This window comes from Apodemus sylvaticus, chromosome 3 (assembly GCF_947179515.1).
Source record: "Apodemus sylvaticus chromosome 3, mApoSyl1.1, whole genome shotgun sequence".
Classification (NCBI taxonomy): Eukaryota; Metazoa; Chordata; class Mammalia; order Rodentia; family Muridae; genus Apodemus; species Apodemus sylvaticus.
The window spans coordinates 18,019,054-18,039,570 of NC_067474.1; the positions used below are offsets into that span (position 1 = coordinate 18,019,054).

At 43.0% G+C, this 20,517-nt stretch overlaps 1 protein-coding gene across 6 annotated transcripts in view; it reads left to right on the plus strand.

Annotated features, from left to right (window-relative positions):
- Lyn (LYN proto-oncogene, Src family tyrosine kinase) overlaps positions 1-20,517 on the plus strand; it is a 107,913-nt gene that overhangs the window by 37,802 nt on the left and 49,594 nt on the right. For 2 of the 6 annotated variants that reach the window (XM_052176017.1, XM_052176016.1), the window contains one exon: positions 17,261-17,397. In XM_052176017.1, coding sequence (XP_052031977.1) covers positions 17,266-17,397 — 132 coding nt within the window. In that variant the 5' untranslated portion in view covers positions 17,261-17,265. Of the gene's footprint in view, positions 1-8,995; positions 9,141-17,260; positions 17,398-20,517 lie in introns of those variants that run through there. The other 4 variants (XM_052176020.1, XM_052176019.1, XM_052176018.1 and 1 more) reach the window with 3 other exon arrangements.

Genomic DNA, 20,517 nt, shown 5'->3' on the forward strand with positions numbered 1-20,517 from the left:
TGCAGATTCTTCAGCTCTTTAGCATAACTATCCAGGAGTGTCATTGTTGGACCATACAGTAAGAAAAACTTTTAAACGGTTGCCCAGAGGCTCCGAGTTGTTCTCTATGTCCCCTGCAGTGCATGAAAGTTCCTGCTGCTCCTTCTCTAGGCATTGAGTAGTGCTGGTATTTTAGGAGCTTGCTGGTCTCCTGCATTTAGGGATATCTCACTGTTGTTTTAATTTATAGTTTCCCAATGCGTAATGTGGTGTATCTTTTCAAGTGCCACCTGTTTGCCTCTTGATTTTGTAATCACACTTTTTATTGGCAAGGGGAGCTCTTGAAGGTTAAAGAACAACTTGTGGAAATCGGTTCTTTCCTTCCATCTCATAGGATCACCGGGCCAAGCTCAAGTCTTCAGGCTTAAACACAAGTGCTTTGCTCCCTGAGGCACATTTCCCGGGAAGAGCTCTTTTTTGTTGTTGTTGTTGCTTTTGTTTGTTTGTTTGGTTGTTTTTTTGTTTTTGTTTTTGTTTTTGTTTTGGTGACATGTTCACTAAAGTTTTTCCGTATAGTTTAAAAATGGGTTACTTGTTTTCTTAGTATTGATTTTTTTAAGACTTCCTTTTATAATTTGATCACCAGTGTTTTATTAAAGAAAAACATTTAAAAAGATTTCCTTCCTGTTGTGGCTTAGCTTTCTTTTCTTTCTTTCTTTTTTTTTTATTTTATCTTTCCTTTTTAAGATAGGATCTTTCCAAATCACCCTGGAGCTCTTTAAATAACCCAGACTGGCCTGCAAGTTGCAGGGATCCACCTGCAGCCGCCTTCTGAGTGCTACGATTGAAGGCATGCACCACTCTGACCCCCCCATCTTTCACTTTCTTAACACTGTTTTTTTTTGCAGAGCAGAAGTTTTTAATTTTAATAAACTTCAACAGTTTTCTTTTGCAAATCTTATTTTCAATTTGTATCTTAAAATTCAGCACCAGCTCATGTTCTCCTGTATTTTTTTTTTCTGTGTTATCTTCTGGTTTTGCATTTTACATTAGATCTGCAGTTGAGACTAGAGTAAGGGTTGGGTCTGGGTCATTGTCTTTGTCAGTCCCATTGTGATGTTTTGTTGCTCTATACTGTTTGTTGACAAGATTGCCCTCTGTTTATTGAACCACTCTTATTCCTCTGCCAGAGACCAGCTAGTTATGTGTGTGTGCTTCTATTTTGGCCTACTATGTCATTTTGAATGAGTTTCTTTTAGTGAAGATGAAATCCGAGTTGCTAATTTTGGGTTGGCTTCGGGGCCCCTTAGCCTTGCCGTGAGGGGAAATAGATACACTGAGTCATTCAGAAGCACACTGGGTCACTCATACTGTTCCATCTATCATTAGCCTGAGCCTGCTTTATGTTTAAGGCCACAGGCAGGATGGCAAAGTTGTCACTGAATGTTTCAAGATTCTCTTCAGCAGGCGTCAGGCCCGTTTATCTTGAAGACACCTCTGTCAGAGTGTCGGACATCAGTTTAGACAGGTCCTCTGGTCATGCTTCTTCTATTGGCTATATTAAACCCATGTTTCACTGAGGACTAGGAGAACATATGCGTTCTGCCCAGTCTATAACATAAATATTGAGGGATTCTATCAGCGATAAGATGCCAGCTGTCAGGCGACACTCGACATTAGGCTATGTCAGTTGACATTTGTGGCTGTCACAAGTGGCAGTGGGGTGGGGATGGAGAGCTACGAGCTTCACGTGAGTCTTGCTACAGAAGGTCCTGCGATGCACAAGACCGCCTCCTCTCGAGCTATTGTCCTGCTGGAACTGCTCGTGCTGCTTGTGCCTTCTCTGGAGGCTGAGAAGCACTGGTGCAGACAGGGGAATGTATTTACACCCCAGACGTGTTTCCTCCTTGGGTTGACCTCTAGATAAGTGTGAGTTGTGTAGATTTGCTGTCGACACCTAAGAACTGTGCAAATGCCTACGTATCCAAAGTAACAACCAAGCCATCTTTCAGGCCTCAGTTTCCCTCTTTCCTGGTCTCATCTCTTACATCCATTTTATGTTTCGGTTTAACTACTTAAGTGAGACAGCGTCAACAGCATCTAAATATAGATGTCTGGGTTGTTGATCATAAAGTCTGATCTAGAAACAAAGCTAATGCTTAGCGGTGCGTCTCGGTTCATTTAGCTGATTCTGGTCCTGCCTTTAATTTCCCCCTTACGACTGTAAAGTGACTCATTTCCCTATGTGCATATGTTTCCATGAACTCATCTTCTTTTCATATTGTTGCTTTTTATTAAGAGAAACAAAATTTTAAAAAAAAAAGTACTTGGTTTCAGCAATCCACTGCTGTCTTCCTCAGTGAGATTGTAATGAAGAGTTCCACGATCAATCGGGGTAAGCCAAGTTGGAGGGGCTGCTTCCTGCACGCTGACCTGGGCCATCACTCCAAACTCGGCCAGGTCTGTGGGCAGCTGCACTCTGTCGTGCGCTGTCCTCTACCTACGCCCTGCTTCTCTGCAGCTGTGCTGGGCTTCCTCTGCTCCTCAGCTCCTTCCAGGCAGGAGGCTTTTGCCTGGCAGCTTGTTTTTTTTTCTATGGTCACTCCAAAATTCCCCACTGGAGACTGTCAGTCTTCTAGAGCACACTTGGGCTCATTGCCAGCATGGCCAGAGATTTTTCTTATAACTAATAACAAATCGTCATAACTGAATTTCATTTTCTTTTAAATTCTCTGCAAGGCCTACAGCTGCAGCTGTATTCATCCATCCCAAGTGGTTCTGTCCTACAGACTACCAGAGCTGCAGGCCAGAAAATACATGATAGCTTTATGCATTCTCAATCAAATTATTTCGATAAAGATTTAATATATTTCCATTTAGCATGCTATATGAAAAATATATAGTGATCTATAAGGTATATAAGATATAGATTGTTATGTAATGTGTATGCGGTATATATAATATACATATTATATATAATACACACACATATATAACATCAATGCTATACATATGTGTATTATGTATATATTCTTTACATATACATATGTATATTCATATACATACATATGTATATTCATAAAATTTGGAAAGGCAAAGCTCAAAACTTACTATATGGGTTTCAGTGATCAAAGTCAGATCCTCAGGCTTCTCAATAAGCAAATGTACTTGCTGGGCCACACTGCTGGATCCACGCTGCTGCTGCTGCTGCTCCTGCTGCTCCTGCTGCTCCTGCTGCTCCTTTTGCTGCTGCTGCTGCTGCTGCTCCTGCTGCTGCTGCTCCTTCTGCTGCTGCTACTGCTGCTGCTGCTCCTGCTGTTCCTGCTGCTGTCCTTCTTCCTCCTCTTCCTCCTCAATCTCCTTCTTCATAAATGATTTTCATTCATTCTTTGAGCACTTCACACATGTATCCAGTGTGTTTTCATGACATTCATCCCCCTTTCCCCCCTAACTCCTCTTATATATCTTCCCCAACTTCCCGACCTCCTTTTTTCCTCTGAATAATCCAATGAGTTCATCTTGTGCTACCCATATATCAGGGACACCCACGACCTTTGGTTGACCCAGGAGGCATATCATTAATAAAAGATCCTTCCTGCCCCAGAAGCCATCATCTGCCAATAGCTGCTCAGTTAAGGTGGTGGCTTGTGAGTCTTCCCCTCTCCATATTGTAAGTTTGGCTGGCATGGTCTTCTGCGGGTCTTGAGCAGACAACCACAGTGGCTGTGCACCCAGGAGTGTGTGCTCCTGCTATGTCCGGAGGACACGGCTTGGCACTGCTGCTTCTTGTCCTCTGGCTCTTACATTCTTTCCATCCCATCTCCCATAAAGGACCCTGAGCATTGGGGACGGAGTGTGATGTAAATGTCCTATTTGTGTTGAGCATCCGCAGCCTAACTATGCATTTTAAAGGTACTTTGGACAAAACTTCAAATGGGCCATGTCAACAGAAATACATATTTTAGCAGTGAAAAAATAAAATTTTAATTTAAATTTGAATTTATACTTAGGAGTATTAAAAGGAAACTGGACCAAAGAAGGAGGTGAAGCAAAAATTCCCAACACATACAACATGCTGAAACTTGGGTCTTTAGAAGGAGATGCCTTTAATCCTAGGACTTGGGAGGCAGAGACAGGCAGATTATTGAGATCAGGGCCAGCCTGATCTACAGAGGAAGTTCCAAGATAACCAAAGAAACCTTGTCTGAGAGAGACAGACAGACAGACAGAAACAGACAGACAAAGACAGACAGAGAGACTATAGTGAGCATTCATCGGTGTGAAAGGTTAGCTCTATCCTGAGATGTGGAAGGAAGTGAGAGTGAGAGGAGAAACAGGAAGAAGAAGCCAAAGTCTAGAGCTACATGTGCAATACAATAAACATACAGCCCTAAAGCCAGATCAGTAGAAAGAGTACAAGTCCAAAAATGTGAGCCAGGATACAGTAAGAAACAAGCTAACAATCATAGAAATGAGTAGATCTCACATGAATACTTAAACTACAATTGCTCTTAAGAATTATTAATAAAGCCTTAAGAAGGCTCAGTAACATTAACTTCTAAAAGAAAGGTGGAACATTCTGAGCCAGATGTGGTGGTCTACACAGAACCCCACACCTGGGAAGAAGTGCTGGGCTACATTGTGGCCCTGTATTCACCCCCACCCATGAGACATTCCATAAGAAAGATCATAGAAATACTCAAGAGAACATGGCTCAGCAGTTAAGAGCATGAGTCCCTTAGCAGAAGACCTGAATTCAGTTCATAGCATCCATGTTAGATGGCTCACAAAATGCTTTTAATTCAAGTTCCAGGAATATCCATTCCCTCTGGCCTCTGTGGGCACACGCTCGCGCGCGCGCGCGCGCGCGCGCGCGTGCGCGCACACACACACACACACACTCACAGACCTACACACACACACACACACACACACACACACACACACTCATATACATAGTGAATAAAAAATAGACAAGAGCTTTTGAAATTTGGTTAAAATTGGTAAGAATAACATTCTCAAGCTATTAAAGTAACGACAGTTCTCTTGCATCTAATATGAAAGTGTCTAAAACTTACAGGTGAAAAATAGCAGGCACTGAACCGGTTGTCTAAAAGAACTGATTTTTACTGAAATGAAGTGTGAGGACTGGTCTACATTCCTATAACCAGTGACCAGTTATCTGGCAAGTCATTTCTGTATGGTATTGGAAATAGCCCCCAAATAAATGTTCTTTTACACTGAACACTGTGTAATGCACCCTTCCCGCAGGAATTTTCTTAGAAATAATTTATCTCTAGAATTGTTAATGTCTGGCTAAGAGAGGCTCACATTCTAGAAGACTTTGCTGCATTGGCCAATCTGACCATAGCTCATCTGCGCCTCCTGCCACGCCCAGAAATCATTTTAAGCTGAAGAAACAAGAGTCTGGAGAAGAGCAGATTCCTTTATAAGTGACTCTCAAGCTGGATTTAGAAGTCCGATTCACTGCCCTTTATTTCTTTGCTCAGCCCTCTCCTGACTGTCTAGGTGTCCCTTCTCGCCTCCAGAATGGATAGCTTTTTCTTTGGGACATTCGTTCTTTAACTCCTACCAAATCCAGTGAAGCAGTGCTCCCAGGGATTTATCAAAGAGTCTGCTAGGCAGATAAGTTGCTGCATTTACGTTTTATATTTTCAAACTACCTCAGCACCAGCTCCTGTAATCTGTCCATGGCATAGCTACCTGCACAGTTCTGGGTCTGTGTGAGTCTTGCGGCTCACACAATAGACTCTAGAGAGAAGATCTGACTTTGGTCTAAAAAACCCAAATTGAACATTTACAATCTGTCAACTGCATCATTTTGGAATTAAGAGGAAACAAAACTTAACTGAAAATGGTAGTACCTAGCTAAAATATAATCCTAGCATTTGGAGAGTAGAGTCTTGAGGGTCACAAGTTCAAGGTCACTATCTCACAACTCTCTTCCCCCAAATGCCAGATCTTTATAATACAGGCTTATAATACCAGTACTGAAATACACACACACACACACACACACACACACACACAATTCTAACACTTAAGATAAAAGTTTATTCTAGAGCCAACTTTGAGTGACCATGGCCCAGAAACACAGATTTAGGTTACCCCAAAATCAAAATTTTAATGTTTTACAAAACCAAAACCAAGAAAGTCATAAATCAAGGGCAGTTTGTACCTCTCTATGTACACCAGAGAGGTAGTTAGAACAAGATGCAATCTGTTGACGTCCATAGCTTTGGGGTTGGTGAACAGTCTGCTATGTTAATAAATTCCAAAAGGCTTCTACCTCTTAGTCAAAGGATGTCAGTTCTGATACAGAGGTGGTCAAGGAACAGCGGGCCCAGGGGCTAAAGCTGGAGGAAGACAAGCCTCTGGACCTGCAGCATTCCAGCCTCCCGACACCACTGCAGCTCTATCAGTCAGTAGATCTCTGCAGACACAGCTTATTTCCTGGAATTCTTACCAATGGCAGCTACTCAGGAGGACTGCACGTTCACAGACAGCTCTCATTCCAGAGTTCAAGGGCAACTCGGTGAGACACTATCTCAAAATTATAAGAGTACAGAAGGACACATGGCTCATGTACTCACAGACAGCACCAGAGAAACCAGAGCCGCTAAACACACAGGTGGTTTCCTTCAATGAAAGAAATAGTCAGGTTATATCCATCCAGATGACGGGGAATGGATTTGTTAATACCTATTGATCTTCGCTATTCTGTAAGGCCAGCCCTCACTGAATCCCTCAGACTCTTGAACATTGTTTTCTGTTACATCTCTGCTAAAAATTGGTACCCCTGTTGTGATAATAGTCATGTGGAAACTTCTCTTTCCAAAGTTCTGCTGTGTTTAAATGTGTGAAAAATAAACCACTTGGAATCAGATTCCAGAAGTTTGGGGCAGGCAGCAGCTAACTAAGTCAAGATGAAGCCAGATTTTATTCTTACCTCACCTGCATTGTTTCCCTGTTGGCTGTGACACTGCAAGGACCAACCCCCCCCCCCCAAAAAAAAAGGAGGATTGAGACTGAAACTAGAGTTACAGCATTTTCTTGACAGACTTGAAGCCTTAAGTTAAATCCCTGCATCTACTAAAACTAAATAAACTAGACATAAGTTTCACTGATCCAATATCTCAATTTGAAGTAGGGATATTTAAAATATATTTCGTTTATTATTTTCAGTTATTGTTATATGGTTTGATTTGTACACATGTGTATAAGTGACCTAGGATGCCAGGAGCCAGATTGGACTCCTGGAGCTTCAGTTAAAGGCAATTGTGTGCCATCTGACATGGGCATTAGGAGTTTAACCAGAGTCTTCTCCATGAGCACCAAGTGCATTTAACTGCTGAGCCATTTTTCCATAGTCCTAAGGTGGGGGCATTTTTAAAGTCAAGTTTCCTTCTGCAAGTTTTATACAAAGAAGCTCTCCATTTTAAAGTATCAAATTCTTGAGGCACAGCAGTTAAGAGAGGTTCCCAGCATCCAAGTTGGCCTGCTAATGGCTCCCTGTAACTCGAGCTTTAGGAAATCTGATCCCCCCCCTGCTGGCCTCTGAAGGCACTGCACTCATATCCACATGACCCACACCCACACCCACACACACACCCCCATACACACACACAAAACTAAAATCTCCTGTTCAGTGGGTTTTAATATATTTTCCACAATGCATACCATCACCACTGCCTAATCCTGGAACCCATTGTGTTTTCTGTGTAGCTCTCTACAGGAATTTATGCACTGTAGTTTAGCATCAGGAAAAAACTACATTTTTGTGAGTGTGTTCTCTTCTTGACCCTCTGAGAAGCAGTCAGTGGGGTAAGCTTTTCAATTTGTTGACAGTCTTTCAATGGAACTCAGGTGTTTTCAGGTGACTCCATCTCTTTAGGATAGCAGCCAAGTCCTATGGCCTCTTCTCACGGTTTGCCAATCTGACATTGAGGTAGGGTGGTTCTCATACTGTTTGGGGAAAGAGCCTTGGATTCTTCCACATTTTGCATGGTCTGTGCACTTACTGAGGTGGTTGTGGGCATAGAGTGGCTGCTGCGATTTTGATGAATACTGCGGATTTGGGGAAGTTGTATAGATGATAAGGACCTCTGGACTCCCCTGAAATACTTCCACAGGCTCAGCAAGGAGAGGTGAAAATAAACCCCGGGTCTTTGGTCTTGACATTCTTTCCACACTGTGAGGAAAAGAAGCAGCCACTACTTCAAACTGGAACACCTCTCTTTTATATGTAGACATACATCCAGTATATATCAGATATTCTTTAGGTAAATTCCTCTCTCATGATTCCCTTTCCCAAGTAACCACCAATAGGGACAGTGTGTGGCACAATCCTGTAATTCTAGTGCTGAGAAATTAAGGGAAGCCTGGTGTGGTGGCATATACCTAGCACCTGGAGATATATGCAGGCAGATCTCTGTGAATTCAAATCGGGCCTGGTCTACAGAGTGTGTTCCAGGTCAACCAGAGCTACATAGTGAGACCTTGTCTCCAAAAAAGCCCAAGCAGAGAGAGAGAGAGAGAGAGAGAGAGAGAGAGAGAGAGAGATAAGGGAGAAGATTTGAAAATTTGAGGCAGCCTGGGCTGTACAGTGAAACCTTGTCTTAGAAGAGCATAGTGAAACCATGTAATGGTAGGTGTGGGCTGTGTGAATGCAGGCTCTATCCCAGCCATCCACCCTTTCCTCTGTTCCTCCCCTTCTCACTTTTTGTAAGTTCTAACTGCCTCTCTTCTCACTCCCAGTCTCCTCACCAACACTATGTCTCACCTCCACCCCTCTACCTCCAACCCAGCCCATCTCGCTTTCTACTCTTCCTTCGGCTATAACACTTAAACCCTAGGGAGGGTCTGATGTTGCAACCGGACGAACAGAAGTCCAGTCAGCTCTCTCGTTAGACTCTAGGTTTGAAGGAGGAACCTCCTCTTTCTCTCTCTTCACTTCCTGTCTCATGGGAGCTGGAAGGCAGTTAAGGAAGGGAGTTAGAGACTGTCCAGAGGCTCTTCTTTCTGCTTCTGTGGACAGTCCTCGGGATACACAAATGTTCTCAGCATCCGTATAGCATCCTCGTCAGCAGAGCGATACCGACAGTTATCTCAGAGCCCCAACTCACCCATCAGGGTCACAGGTAAGGTTTCCAGCTCAGCCACTCTGGTGGCCCTGGTTTTCTGGGATATGGATGAAAAGATGAGAGACATTGGGATGATTACTGAGTTGTGCCAGTTTCGTTTGGGGTTAAGGAACATGCTGTCTGAGGGCTTGCTCTGGTGGGGCCCTCTCTTCCTAAGCTGGTTGTTGCAATGCCAGGAGGGTGAGGATAGGGCCTCGCTGTGGTGAGCAAGTCCTGCCCGTGACGCTTGAACCAAACTCAAACCTGACTTTTGAAGGATGAGATTTCTTCTTGGGCTTCTGTCTTCTTTTCCCGTCTCTGCTCCTAACTCAGGAAACCCTCAGAAATGCGGCCTGTGCACAGAGAGGCAAGGAGACTGTGGTGGGTGTAAATCAAATGCAGTGTTGAGGCCAGATGAAGCGAGTTCTGAGACCTTGGATGGCCGGGGATGGATCCTCCTGGGGCTGGAATGACCATCCCTTTCCTTTCCACACCTTAGAACCCTGTTTCCTCCTCTGTGTTTGCCTTAAGGCAAGTGTTTGCTACAGTGCAAGGTTAAGTAAGAGAAAGCCAGACCTCAGGGCTCCCTAGGAGCATTTAGGTGAGGACAGGTCTCAAACTCATGACCTTCCTGCCTTACCCAGGACTAGACTTTCTGGTCTGTGCTGCTTCAGCTAGCAACACAGTTTCTTTTATATTAGTTTATACCGGCATAATATTTAAGTCAAATTCTAGTGGTTTTGTCTTTAATTTTTAAGTTGTAGGATTGTGTGGATCCTTCAGAGAATCATATTTGGTTATAATAATCATGACTGTAAAATGGAATAGACTAGAATACAATAGAAGAATACAATAATAGAAGTAGAAAAAATCTAGAATATTCAGATCTCCCCTCTCTCTTCTCTCTCTCTCCCCTCTCTCCCTCCCTCTCTCCCTCCCTCTCTCCCTCTCCCTCTCTCTCTCTCTCTCTCTCTCTCTCTCTCTCTCTCTCTCTCTCTCTCTCACACACACTCACACTCACACACACTTTCCCTCCCACTCTCTTTCTGACTTCAAACTCACAACATTCCTTCTGCTCCAGCAATCTAAGGTGCTGGGATTCTGAACATGAGATAACATGCAAAGACTGACAGTCAGATTCCTTAAGGAGAAACAGACATCTAACTTCCTATTTGGAGTCTAAGTTCTGCTAATATGAACAATGGAAAACGTGTTAGTTTGCTCTAATTTAGTGAAGTTCCCTAGTGGTCTATTGGTTTTTGTTTAGAATATAAATGAAGTTGCTGTGAATGTCCTGAGGTGCTCTTGGATTTCTGGAGATCCCAGAATCAGAGTCCAAGATGTCTATGTGTACAGTGGCTTTCTTATCTGCAGACAGCAACCCTTAGGCGACATTACAGACAGAGCCCAAGGATACAGGCTGATAACCATAACTTACAGTCTGGTAATCTTGAATATTGTCTTTGGTTTAAAAAAAAATCACTCATTTACTATTCTGTTTTTTAACTGAAGACTACCTATACAGATGAATACTTGTTCTCATGAAAGAATCTTCTAGCAAGAGATGTCATCAACCTACCAGTTTTTAGGTGTTGATGTGTGCTCCTGTGTGCACAAAGAGCTGCCTATCCATTTGTATCTCTAGACCAGAGGTGAACTTTTACAGGGAATCTAGACTTGTCTTTTTGACATGTCAAACCCTAAATGATAAGGATTTTGGGGGGGGCGGGGATTTGGTTTTTTCGAGACAGGGTTTCTCTGTATAGCCCTGGCTGTCCTGAAACTCACTCTGTAGACCAGGCTGGCCTCGAACTCAGAAATCCACCTGCCTCTGCCTCCCAGAGTGCTGGGATTAAAGGCGTGTGCCACCACTGCCCGGCTGCATACTTTCATTTTACTATTTTAATAGTATTTTTTATTTATTGACAGTTTTACACAGTGTAACTTGATTCTATCCACCTCCAAATTCTTTCCTCTTCCTTTCCACAGACTAACCTCCCCAGCATGTCTTCCTCCCACCTTCATGCGAGGAATCCTTTCTTTTGGAATCCACTGAGTCTACTTTGTGAAATATTGGTGGGTCTTGTTGACTCAACTCGGTCTTATGCAGGTAACCAAAGCTGCTAGGAGTCTCTAGAAGGCCACACCATCCTTGACCTCTGACATTCTTTCCATCTCCAGCTCCATGGTGTTTTCTGAGCTGTGGAGGGATGATATAGACACCCCATTTAGGGTGTAAGTCATTCAATGGTCATTCCGTCTCAACACTTTGACTAGTCACCAGTCTTAGCATTGTCTGAGACACACTGCAAAAAGGAGATTCTCTGGCCAAGATTGAAAATAGCACTAAGTGTAAATATTTTGATGACAGTTTGAAAACTTGTCCAGTTAGCAAAACGATGGGAGTACATTCCCTGACTTGGGCCTATGAACCCCCAAGATGTGAGCTTTTGACCATGTTTATAGCACGAGATACAAAAATTCCATCTTGAGGAGCAGGCCTCAAGTCCAATCAGAAGGATGTTCATTCCCTCACGACCTACATTCCACTTTGCACAGGTGGTAGCACCTGGTAGATGGGAATTGTAGCATTCAGGGTTTACCACAGGATGATTCAGTAATGCTTCTTCTCCCTCAAAGACCTTCATAACAACGTCTGGGACCATGAGAGCTAGCCAGGATAAAGAAAGTTTTCAGGTCAGTTCAAGCTGTATTTCTCTATGTCCTGCACCCTACGGGGTGATGTCTCAGCAATAGGATTTTACATATGGCTATGGTAGGGAGCCAAGAACAATGACTATATATAGCCTGTGCTATTTGAGGGCCTTCTGGGACCTTCTTGACCAATAGCTCATAGGGAAGTAGCTCATACTTGGCACTAAGTAGGATTTTTACTTACTAACTAATGTTTCCTGGAGAAGTACTATCTATCCAAAGCAGATATCTGCATTCAAAATTGCTCTTAAAAACATACTATTTTTTATTACATTTAAAAAATGGTGTGTGCTTGCATGCTGCAGCAGACAAATAGAACTTCTCTCACCGAGTAGGTTCCAGGAATGAAACTTGACTGTCAGGCTGGAACATGCACTTTTGCCTCTGGTCTTCTTTATGTAATTATTATATTGTTAAATTAACATACAAAATAATGATTTTTCTTAAGCGTTCTTATCTATTCTCAATTTTAGTTAATACTCCAGCCCCCATACATTAATTTTAAGTAAAGTATCTGCATATTAAATGTGCCTTATTTACCATTAGAAATGTTATGAGGCAGACTTGGATATCATAGTACATGCTTAAAATCCCAGCACTGGGGGACCTTAGGCAGGAGGATTGCAAGTTCAAGTCCAGTCTGGACTACATAGTAAGCAGTATAAAAGAACAAAGAAAGGAAGGAAGGAAGAAAGAAAGGAAGGAAGAAAGGAAGGAAGGAAGGAAGGAAGAGAGAGAGAGAGAGAGAGAGAGAGAGAGAGAGAGAGAGAGAGAGAGAGAAATGTATAATACCAAGAAGAAGTGATGCACATAGCATCATCTACCATATTTAATTAAGTCCATTGAGTACAAAATCAGAATTCTTGCTAGGGACCCACAGTGTTCCTGAATAAGACTTGTCCCTTTCCTCTCTCCTGGTGAGTCACATTGTCCCTGAGGTAAGCATGCAGCTCCGCTGGGTAAGTCACCCACGACAAAAGCACATTGTGTTTACCTCTGTTCCCTGGCCTGACTCTCTGATTTCATTGTATTGATCTTATTGATTCTTATGGTGAAGGATTTTATAACATTTTAAGAGGCAGCCTATGAAAATGATCTATTTTAGTGTAATTAACTTGTACTAAAATAGTGTGTCGTGTGATTTAATAAAATGGCTTTTTAGCAGTTATCATGTGGGAAAATGGCAAGGGCACAGGCTATGGTGTCAGCTTGTGTGCCCAGCCTGAGGCCAGCCTGAGGTCACACAGAGGGCAAGCCGGCTGCATTACTCCCCAGCTGCGGCTGTGTGCCAATCTGTAACTTCTCCCAGCGCGAGTTCTCGCCTCTATAAAGGGAGCTCGATCATGCTGGGGACGGTGAGTTTCTTCAGGGATTAAACAAGAAACTCTAGCATGTAATATGTTTCGTAAAATATATCAAAGGTGCAAATCAGCTCAGGCTGTTCAGATCCTCAGGAGTTTTGTAACAGTGCCATCAGGTTTTGCAGGAATCAATTGCATCTCAGGGTTTTCTGGTTCTTTCCTATGGCACAAGGAGTTGCAGGACCTTGTTGGGTTTGCATGCAGGAGCCCAGGCCTGAGCTCCATGCTAGAGAGCTTAGCCCAGGCCCTGTGCTGTGCTGCTCTCCGTGGTCTTTCTTTTCACTGTATGTCCACCATGCAAAATGGACATTTGGTTCTGGGTTGGTTGTGGTGACGGTGAACGGGGGAAATCACAAAATACAAGCAAATAGCAACCTGACGCCCCGGTCCAGGTTGACACCCTGCACTCTGCCACTTGCTGCTTTATGTCTGTCTTCCGCTGACAACAGCCATCAATCACCCCTGCTTCAGGTCTTCCCCAGGTCAAAGCGCCTGAAGAATAAGAGTTCCCCTGCTAGTTGTGAGCCCAACTTAAATGTTTCCCATAAAGTTATCTCTCAGGAAGAGTTCTCCACATCTCTGCGTCAGTCCAATTAAAAAATTTCTGTAGCTCCCTGCTGGAACGAAGATTGCACTGTAGCGAGACTATTCAGCACACTACAGTAAACATTCCTAATAGCATCTGTCAATGTGCGCAGAAGTGCACACACACACACACACACACACACACGCACCAAGTTATTTATTTTTTTAACATTTTGAAAATCAATAAACTTTGTTCTGTATCTTCTTATTTCTGTTTGTTTGTTTGTTTGTTTGTTTGTTTGTTTGAGACAGGGTTTCTGTGTGTGACCCTTGCTGTACTGGAACTCGTTCTGTAGACCAGGCTGGCCTGGTTCTACACCTGTTTGTGCTTCCTGGGATGACAGGCATGCCCCAGCACCATCTGGAGAAAAAAAATCAATGAATTTTATAATATCCACCTACCAAATTTACCTTTTTGAAAATTTCAAATCTATAGAAAAAGATAGAAAGGCGTGTCCTTTTGTAGACTCCCTAACTTTCATGTATCTATATACCATCTCTCTCCTCCATTTTCCTCTCATTGTGGTGGAAGGATCTGGAATTGCAAAGACTTTCGCCTTTACTCCTACATGCCTCATATCCTACATTACCAAGGTACCTTTACTGAATCTGTAAAACTGAGACAGTTCATAAGACTGTTCTGGGACCGACACAATTCCCCCAGACTTTTCTGGCTTTGTGCACTGTGTCCCCTCAGTCCCCTCCCCGCATTCGGTCAAGGTCCACATGGGGTTCTTATGTCATTCTAGTCCCTTTCTGCAGTGCTAGGATGGAGCCCTGGCCCTCATGGGTACCCTGAGCTATATCCCACCCCCTAGTCCCTTTTAGTATGGGGTAGTTCTGCCTTCTTTTCCCTGGAGAAGTTCCAGGCCAGTCATTTTAGAACAGGGCACATTTTAAACTTCTCTAACTTTATCTGTCTTCCTCCCCTCCCATATTTTCTACAAACTGTTGTGTTAATTCTACTCCAGAGACACTTCTTTTTAAAACAAAATTAATAATGAATTAATTTTTATGAGACAGGATCGCACAGAGTCGCTCAGACTGGCCTTGAATTCTGTCTTCCTACCTTGGCCTTTTGAGTTTTGAGATTAGAGGTGAGCCACCATTCCTGCTTCCAAACTGCAGTTTTGGAAAGGGCTATCTAGAGTCTTTTACCACACATACCGTCTCCCATGGAAACAGAGCCTAAGAAGGGTTTCACCCTGTCCCCTTCCTTTCCTCTGACGTTTCTTCCCAGCAAAGACTCACAGGGTCTGTTAGCACAAGGCTTGCTCTCTGCAGTGGTACACCTATGCCTTCTCTCAGTTGCAGGCTTGAGATGGGCGTGGCTGCACATCTATGATCCCAGCTTTAAGGACCCAGAAATGACAGGCCACTGTGAGGTTAAGAGTGAGTGAGGCCTGGAGGACAGAGTGAGTTCTAGGCTAGCCTGGAGGACAGAGTGAGTTCTAGACCAGCCTGGGGTACAGAGTGCGAACCGTCAAAAAATTTTAAAAAGTGGGGGTAGGGGGTGAGGAGGGGGATAGAAAGGAAAGTCAGAATGGGCCTTGAGCCCCAACTGGAGCAGCACTATTGTTTTGGTGTTGGGAGCAGCACGGCAAACTTAGCAGTGGGGATGGGAGGGGTGGGGGGGTCCTGTTGGGATCTGAGAAGGCCACTCTCTGGACCTTCTGTATGTTCAGGGATCCAGGGCTTTCCTGTCACCATGTGTAGAACACCATTATAAGGGATGGTCAGTTGGACAGCAGTTTTGGGAATGGTGGGGTGAAGAACGGATAAGGGGAACAAACTCATGCTTATTTACAGATCAACTTAAAGGGGGAAAAAACATCTCCATTTCAGAAATTTAGGTTCTGAAAAGAAGAAGAGTCTGTTTTGAAGCCAAGCGCTCACTTCCCCTTTGTTCTGGGAACTGCCACTTGCCACCTGGCTAATTTGAGAAAAGACGTGGCTGTGCTTTGGAGACTTCTCACCCAGACTGTTGAAGAGATGAAAAAGCTCAAGTCCTCAGTGCTAGCCAAAGCCTGTGAGGGTCAGGACAGTGTCCAGAGCTACCCAGAGTCCACTCCTGCTGCCACTTAAGAAGTCACCGAGCAGAGCCAGGAATTGAATTGTAAAGCCACACCCTGTTCAGTGAGCTGGCGATATCAGAAGATAGTGGGTTAATTAATGTCCTGAAAAATCTCTTCCATCTCATCTCCAGCTGGCAGATTGGAGAGAGGAGGTCAAACAAAGGTAGTCAGTAATCCAGAGCTCAGTCCTGTCTCAACGGTCCAGTTGGCAACCAAGTTCCTGATTGATCTGTGACGTCCCTGCCTCTGGTTCCATCCCTACGCTCTTCACTCATTCTGTGCTGTTTGGGACCCACAGGCACTTCTCATTTTTGTTGTTTTAATTTTTTTTTGAGATTGTAATATATACATCATTTCAGGCATGTTCTCAAAGGCTGAGTCAAATTAGTTTCTATACCAGTCTTTCACTCCTTTGGGGGCACTGGGGCTCAGATTGGGGTGGGGGAGACTCAGAACAAACAAACCTCACCCCTCAGCTCTATCTGTAGTCATGGCTTGTAGGTGATGTCACTGTGTCTTAAGCACTGCCACCTTTTTTGGTTTGCAGGCTTGGATATCTTAATAGGAAGCCTACCGCACTGGATTGTCTGAGTGATCCTTCAAGCATTTTTACTCTCAGACCTGTGTCTCTTTTATTTCAAGTCTTGACAAACAAAGGCACCGCCATGTTTGTAGTTTCCCCACACAGTAGACTCCAGCTGTCCATCACACCAGCCAGTGAAGCCTCAAATCCTCTATCTTTCCCTTGCATACTCCAGATGGGATGTTTCAGTTGTCTTTAGAGAACACAAATTAACTGATATCATCATGCTCATCGCGGTCCTCTCTCCACCCCTGACTCCTGGCCTTTCCTGCCAGCTCTTTCACTAAAGGGCTACCTCTTCTTGCACTAGTCCTTGGCGCCAGATGATCCAGAGTCACTGTGGCTGCATCTGAAAACTCTTGCCGGAGCCTCTTTGCCAATTTGCCACCAGATTTAAATCTGTCTCAGCTCACTTCAGGAAGCATCCTGGAGCAGCCCCTTGTCTTCTTGCCTGAATTAGAAGTCCTTGCCTTTATTGGGACACATGAGTCCTGTGTCATAGATTCACCAGACCATACTCTAATGCCAATTCTCAGGGGTTTTGCCACAAAAATATGAGCATTTCTATGGTAGGAATTATGTTGGGTTGATGTAAAGGTGATGCCCAGGAAGTAGGTTTAAATAAATGAAGCAAGAAACAAAGAAACCACCAAGATGTCCTGTTTCCAAACAGCATTCACCTTTGAGGATATTAACCAGTGTGTAACAAGGAATAAAACCATATTTTTTTTTGATATTCTTTATACAAGAGATTTGAGTAGCTTTTGTCCAATCCTGGTTGATTAAAAAAACGATGCCATTGCTTTTCTATCCCAACAGGAAATATGGGATGTATTAAATCAAAAAGGAAAGACAATCTGAATGACGATGGAGTAGATTCGAAGACTCAACCAGTACGTAATACTGACCGAACTATTTATGTGAGAGATCCAACGTCCAATAAACAGCAAAGGCCAGTAAGTAGACTAGTCTCAGGGGAGAAATCCCACGGCAGGATCAGAGCATGGCTGTGCAGTCTAAATCCCAATCCTTGCATGCTAAAAAAATTCGTGTTGATTATACAGACCCCAGATAATTTTATATTCTTTATAACTTAATCCTTTGAAAAATGTGTAGAGATTTTAGGGATAAACTGACTACTTACTAGTTGATAAATAGATCTTGAGTTGCATTTTCAAGTATGAAGAAAGTATCTTTAATGCTGCTAATGAAAAGACCCCAGCATGTACCCAGGCTTGTGTGACTCAGGACAGATGTTTTTGTTTGTTTGTTTGTTTGTTGTTTTCGAGACAGGGTTTCTCTGTGTAGCCCTGGCTTTCCTGGAACTCACTCTGTAGACCAGGCTGGCCTTAAAGTCAGAAATCCACCTGCCTCTGCCTCCCAGGTGCTGGGATTAAAGGCGTGCACTACCACCGCCCAGCTCAAGATAGATGTTCTAGGGACAAAGGATTTGTTGGATTTAAACCAGAAACTAAAACATAGGCTAGCTAGTATATCTTTCAGGGATTACATTTTATTCCTTGTTGTCTTTTCTTCAACTGGTTTAAATGGTACGGAAGACTAAGATCATTACAATTTGTTATAGTGGAGTAAAAGGTTAAGAAAAAAACATATCTGATTCTGCCTCAACATTTTACACAGGTGTCCCCACTAGAAGCTTTAAGAGTGATATGCCACCTGCTGTCCTTGGAAAAGAAGAGATGCCAAATTTTAGGGACAGAGGAGCTCAGGACATAGGATAGCTATATTTAAACTGGCTTTACTTTGGAGCTTGTAATGTGGCAAGCAGTTTCTCATTGGCTGTCTGTGTGCTGTCCCATTACCTAGGTTTTATGGACTGTCTTGGCCTTTAAGCTGAAAACAAGTTATTCCAGTTTAGCCCTAATGCCTTTATTATCAGTTTGGCAAGCATGGTGGTATACACCTGCAATCACAACAAGTTGGCAGCAGAGACAGGCAGAACCATGAGTTTGAGGCCAGCCTGGTTTACATTGCAAGTTCCAGGACAGCCAAGGTTATTACATAGTAAGACCCTGTCTCAAAAAACAAAACAGAATTTGCAGTTTCTCCAGTCTGGCCCATGCTTTTAAATGGCTTGACATGTTAGAAATATATTGTCATTGTCTAGTGCTGCCGAGGGCTATTGCCCAGCCCATCTCCCTTAGCTATAACCTATCAGAATCAACTGTCATCGCTTAGACTGCTAGGTCAGGGTTACTTAAAGAGAAGTGATGAATGATGACTTCATTGTACTATTAAGTTATTTTATAATGTGTTTCTGTATAGATACATTATCAATACACCATGTAAAATTCCACATAGAGGGGCTGGAGAGATGACTGTGATTATGAGCAATGGCTGCTCTTCCAGAGGACCTGAGTTCAATTCCCAGTGCCCACATGTCAGATCACAACCCTCTGTAGCTCCAGTTCCAGGGCATCTGACACCTCTTCTCGCCTATGTCTACACCATGCACACACATGGTGCACAGATATTTGTGCAGGCACAATGCCGTTCTTATAAAAATTAATTTGAAAAAAAAGTATAGAAAACGTACTCACACAAAATGTACAAGATTATACTAGTACTTTAGTGATGCTGAATACATATCAATATGAAATTTAAAAGCTCTTAAAATAAACATGGAAATAGAGTTATATCCTTAAACAAATGTGATTAATAGATAGAAATGCAAGAGTAAAGAAAAGGTAAAAGGTAGTTTTCTTGTAGACTTCATAATTCTCATTAAAAGTTCTGTTTATTTCTCGTAGCAAATACTACAGCTTTTTATGTGCTTTAAAACCTAAAGATTTTTTTTTGTTTTGTTTTGCTTTTTTTTTCTGTTTGCTTGGATCTGGTATTTTCTGTTTTGTTTTGTTGGGTTTTTGTTTGTTTTGTTTTGTTTTGTCCAGATGTTATATATTTAGGAAAGCAAAGGAGACTAGTTAAAATAACAAACAAACAAACTTCAAATATGCAGTGTAAAAAAAAAGATTACAAGTAGGTCGAAAGCAACAATGAGTGTATTTAAAATCTTTTAGTTCTCTTATGCTTACTAGAAAAAAAATTAGTTTAGGTCTCCTGTGGTCATAGATGCCCTCCATGGGCTGCTTAGCTTGGCTTCATCCTATGACCAAAAGAAGACTCTTTGCCTTTGCCACATGTGAAAAATACGCTCCCAGTTGATGACAACGGGCTCTGGAAGGAGGGAAGTGCAACTGTTCAAGAAAGAGCTAGAGTGATGTCATGGGGTCGCATGTTTAGTCTTACAAAAGTGTTTCAAGATGGGCTGGAGACCTTCAGTGCACACATCTCACGAGCAGCCTAGCTGGCCAGCAGGTTGCATATGAAAATGTGTTTTGCTCTATTGTAGACTAACCTCTCTAGTATTCACAGATCAGCTTGCTGCCTTCCAAATTATTTAATTTCTCACCTAATTGTCTCCTCCAATTCATATAAAATAGAATGTGGTTCCTAATTATGCAACTATAAATGACTAAAACAGCAATATCAAACTGCTTTAAGTCTCGAATGTTCGTGCGGACCCATGATTGCCCGCTCCTTCAGTCCTTTCCCTCAGTGAATTTGAGATTTTAGAAGCTCGCTTCCAGCAGAAATTTCTATTTTAGTGCAATCCACTTTGATCATGTTTTATTAAATGCTCACCAAAGTTTTAGTAGCCACTCAAGGAAAAACAGAGGGATGAGGTGATTTAAAATATGAGCCCAGGAGGACCTTCTTAGAAGAGGTCACCAGCCCCCCAGCCCCCCTTCCCATCTCCCCACCCCCACCCCCACAGTGATCTTGTGTGGAAAGGGTTTGGAACAGAAGGTACCTCGTGTGATGCACCGTGCTGCTGCCATAACTGGGGGACATCACTAGCCCCTGGACAGAGTCATACAAGAAAGCCTAACTCGGTTGCACTTGTGTTTATCTGTTAGCAACAGGTCTGATCAAATGTTTAAATAAGTGCAGGAAGCATGGAGATGGGCTGGTGACAACCTCTATAAGTCCCCAGGGACCTATCCCTCCTGTGTTTGGTTGCCCTGGTCCTTCCCACCATTTGGTTTCTGTAA